Source organism: Sinocyclocheilus anshuiensis, unplaced genomic scaffold, assembly GCF_001515605.1.
Source record: "Sinocyclocheilus anshuiensis isolate Anshui unplaced genomic scaffold, SAMN03320099.WGS_v1.1 scaffold647, whole genome shotgun sequence".
Classification (NCBI taxonomy): domain Eukaryota; kingdom Metazoa; phylum Chordata; class Actinopteri; order Cypriniformes; family Cyprinidae; genus Sinocyclocheilus; species Sinocyclocheilus anshuiensis.
Genome location: NW_015552606.1, coordinates 333,315 through 337,552, shown reverse-complemented (window position 1 = coordinate 337,552; position 4,238 = coordinate 333,315). Strand labels below are relative to the sequence as shown.

The 4,238-nt window shown below is 37.5% G+C and overlaps 1 protein-coding gene across 4 annotated transcripts in view; it reads right to left on the bottom strand.

Annotated features, from left to right (window-relative positions):
* Nucleotides 1–4,238, bottom strand: part of LOC107665879 (MAGUK p55 subfamily member 7-like) — a 147,129-nt gene that overhangs the window by 13,271 nt on the left and 129,620 nt on the right. For all 4 annotated transcript variants that reach the window (XM_016456939.1, XM_016456938.1, XM_016456942.1 and 1 more), the window contains one exon: nt 231–311. In XM_016456939.1, the coding sequence (XP_016312425.1) occupies nt 231–311 (81 nt within the window). The remainder of the gene's footprint in view (nt 1–230; nt 312–4,238) is intronic.

Sequence of the window (4,238 nt, the reverse complement as noted above, 5' to 3'; positions counted from 1 at the left end):
TTGTACGGTGACCACAAAAAAAAAAAAATCAATCTCATACTTTGTCACACACACACACACACACACACACACACACACACACACACACACACACACACACACACACACACACACACACACACACACACACACACACACACACACTTTGTCACACACACACACACACACACACACACACACACAGACACAGACACAGACACAGACACAGACACACACACGGTAGGACTTACGTGGGATGGTGATACTAAAATGTTGTGGATCGGATATCAACAATTTCCTTTTTAGCGCATTCAAACCAACACCAGAAGGACCTAAATAAGCAAACAGAGAGAGACAGAAACAAAGTCCATTAATATCTTGCTTAGCTTTTATTTTAGCATGCTGCTCTTTTTATTATTTTGTTCTATTTTATTATTTCTATTTTTGTCAAAAAAAAAAAAAAAAAAAGAAGACTTTTCATGAATTCATGAATTAAAATGTTTTATTAAAAATACACTACTGTCCAAAAGTTTGGGTAAGACATTAATACTTCAACATGGTTACAAAATATTTCTGTCAAATAAATGCTGTTCTTTTGAAATTCATATTCATTAAAGAATCCTGAAAAAATTGATCAGTTTCCACAAAAATATTAAGCAATACAAGTGTTTTCAGTATTGATAATAAAAATTAATTTTCTTGAGCACCGAATCAGCATATTAGACTGATTTCTCAAGGATCATTTGACACAGAAAACAGTCATTTTAAATGGCAATTTTCACAACTAAAAAAAAAATAATTTCCCTGTATTTTTGATCAAATAGATGCTGCCTTGGTGAGCATAAGCTGATCTTGCTGACCCCAAACCTTTGATAGGTAGTGTATACAAAATCAAAAGTGTACAGTGTATACAAAATGAACTTGGATTACAAATTTAATTTAGTCAGGCCAAGATTTACACTGTATAATGCGGAGAGTCAAGCATGGTTTTTCTATTAGCCGCTAATGATTACTATGAGACATGCACAAATCAAAATCTATGTTATAGAACACAAAACAGATGTTTTTTTCTACTCGCTGGGAGAATACACATTTTCATTTGATGCATCATACACTTTCCGATACACACATGACTTCATGAGAAGCCCATGACGGTGCAAAACGTTTTCCTTATTCCACTGAGATAGAGTAGAAGAGTAAGATGCTGATTTATTACGGTGAGGAAACGGGAGATTATTTCATGTGTTTTAGGGTCACTGAGTAATGTGGAGCTCCTGTTTGAGAGCCATATGTAACTCCATGTTTATGTGTGTATGCATATAGGTGGAAAAGGAAAAAAGCAGACCGCAATACATGTTTCCAACCAGCCATATTTCATATGCAAACGCTCCTTCCCCTTAAAAGGACCCACAAACTCAAACAGTCTTTATTTTCAGGGGATGTTAATCTCCAGACCCCACTAGGCCCTGTCCGCCTGCTTCCAGGCCCACATAAAAACCTTGTCAAAGCAAAGACGGATGGTCCGTAGTCCCTTGGCCATTCTATTCACTCATCTTGTGCACTAAATGAGTTTAAAGCCCTCAATCACTCATCTCTGCAGCGGCTCGCCCTATCTCTGATGTATAGCCGCTTGTGTCCAAAAAGCCACAAACAGCTTTGAAACTTGTAGTCTGAGTTGAAGCACTGAACAGTCAGCCAGACCCCTACAGTCTAAACAGCTTTGCAAAATGGGACGGTGGTGCGTCAGAGAGGTTAACCGACTTGCCTTTGTGCATTTTTTTCCTGATTATTCAGTTCATTGTCATATGCTTTATTGACCCAAACAAAAACTAGCCCTTTACTCTTCAACAGCCCCAATAAAATAACACATTTGAGTAATTGTTTTTCAATCCAAGTGTATGTGCGCGCTCACAGGGCCAGGTTGCAGCAGCCGTAAAAGTGTCAGTAGTCATTAAGGCACTCATTAGGGGAGAATACGAAAGGCTAATACGAAAGGCTTAATAACTTCCAGGCCAAGCGCGGAGCAGATGCAGTTAACCCTGAGGAGCTGCTAGGCTGAATGAACGTGGGGGGCCGCAGTCCAACCTTCTCTCAACACTCCTTAAAACACTGTCCTCATGTCCTCATACAGTATTATCAGCATCAACATATTCCACCAAGTGTGTCTGATAAATAACCTTTCTTATCATTTATGTGTGTAATAAGTTCACAATTTAAATATATTTTGGCGAGATTTTAAGCCTTTGGAGAGACTGGGCACTATGCTACTTGTACAGGACCCTGCCAACTGCTCAAATGTGTAAAAATTATACTTGATAGTTCTAGGAAGAAACAACACATTGCAGCCCAAATTGTAATGTTCAATTATAAAAGCCCTGACAGAGATGTTTGGAAAGAGAATGAGAATTCTGATATAAAAGGAAATAAAGAATCTGATCCATCGTTTGAACTGACAGCTCCTTTAGATCATCATTTTCCTCAATGGTCATACTTCTGTTCCACCGTTATTCTGTCTGGGTCTGAACTACCACTTTATCAACTGAAATCTCTTCAATCTTAACTCAAACGTACAAAAAACAGATCATTTGCTATGTTAAATAATCAGGTTTCAGTTAAAACACTACGGTGGGCTTGCAAAGCTGCACATATGTTAAACGTGCTGACTTTGGCTGCTCGATTAATATGTATCCAAACAGATACGATCTTGATTCGTCTGGAAAGTCGTTTGAAACCAAACCGCAAACCGTGGGTCAGTTGTGTTAGAGAAAGCAAAGGGGAATAATACTACTTTGTTCAGGGGTGATTTTGTCTGACCCTGTTGTCCACAGGCAGGGGTAAACACCTAATGGGAGTGTAAAAGTTTAATGTGCTTTCAAATTAATCACTTTCATTCAAACTGCAAACACAAAGGCAAGAAAAGACAAGTCACAAGAATAACTACATTAATAGAGTACAAAGAGAGACGTATGGGGAAAAAGATTCAAATGGCATCATTGATGGCTGCATTATTAAACGCAATAAAACAACCGACAAAGAGTATGAAATAAAGATAGACAGGAAAAAAATAATAAAAAGTGCAGGCCAGGAAAAGTTAAAGCATGACCTCAAGGGACAGAATAACAGTTCAGAGAGAAAACACAGCAGACCCTTTTTCTGCATCCTTGGTTTTGTCACGACTGATACATCCATGATGCTGCCCTCCACCTTGAGACAAAACTGAAAATATTTGGGTTAGTTTGACTGTATGAGTTGCAAATTACCAGAGGGCCATCCTGACAGTAGAATAAGCTTGATTAATTAAACAGACCACCTTATGCACTCACTTACACAGGCATGTGAACACACACCCCATTAATTACATGCATCAACAAAACTGTGATGGAATCCATATGCCGTGTTGCATTCACAAACACACGGCCTGGTCTACTGCGGTGAACCATGACCCTGTGCTACCTCTCACAGATTTGTACGTGAAATATTTTATACACCTGGTCAACATTACTTGTCAGTATATGAGGAAAAGTTCACAACAACAACCCTTTACACTGGGAAAAATAAATTATGAACTTAATTTAAAGTGGAGGAGGTCGATGAGAATAGGTTGATGCAGCATTTCAACATTACAATAAAGTAAAACAAAAGAAAGGAAACTGAAACCCTCAAGCTATCTGTCATACAAATCTAAAATACTTTTTATTTACACTTTTATGAAACACTTAATTCATTGTTCTGGCCTCTATATTCTTTGTCCAGAATTTCTGGCAAACATACACCAAATCTGACATTCGAAAATCTAATATCATTTCAAGGTTTTTTTCACTTTGCAAAGCTGACGCCCCACAGCGGTTTCCCTTGAAAATAAGTGTTAACAATTCTTTGGTGAATAATATTAAGAAGGAATAAAATGTTCCAATAGAACACCAGCGCTGCGAATGAAGTGTCACAACAATGAATAAATCCTAAACTGGTCCCGTCAGCTCTTGGGGTCTTCAGAGGGTCAGGTTGAGTCCCACAGCAGAACAGGATTTATAGGTTACAGTCGAGTGCTGTTGTGGGTAAAGCACTGTTTGTGTAGCCTCAAAATAGCGCATTTTGAACTTTTGAAATTCCTTCTTTGTATTTTTACATTTCTAAAAACTTTTAAATGAAGATGGTCATCATTTGGACAACAAAAAAGCACTTTTCATATACCTCATATATATATATATATATATATATATATATATATATATATATGAATATTTCATATTCAAGTTGTT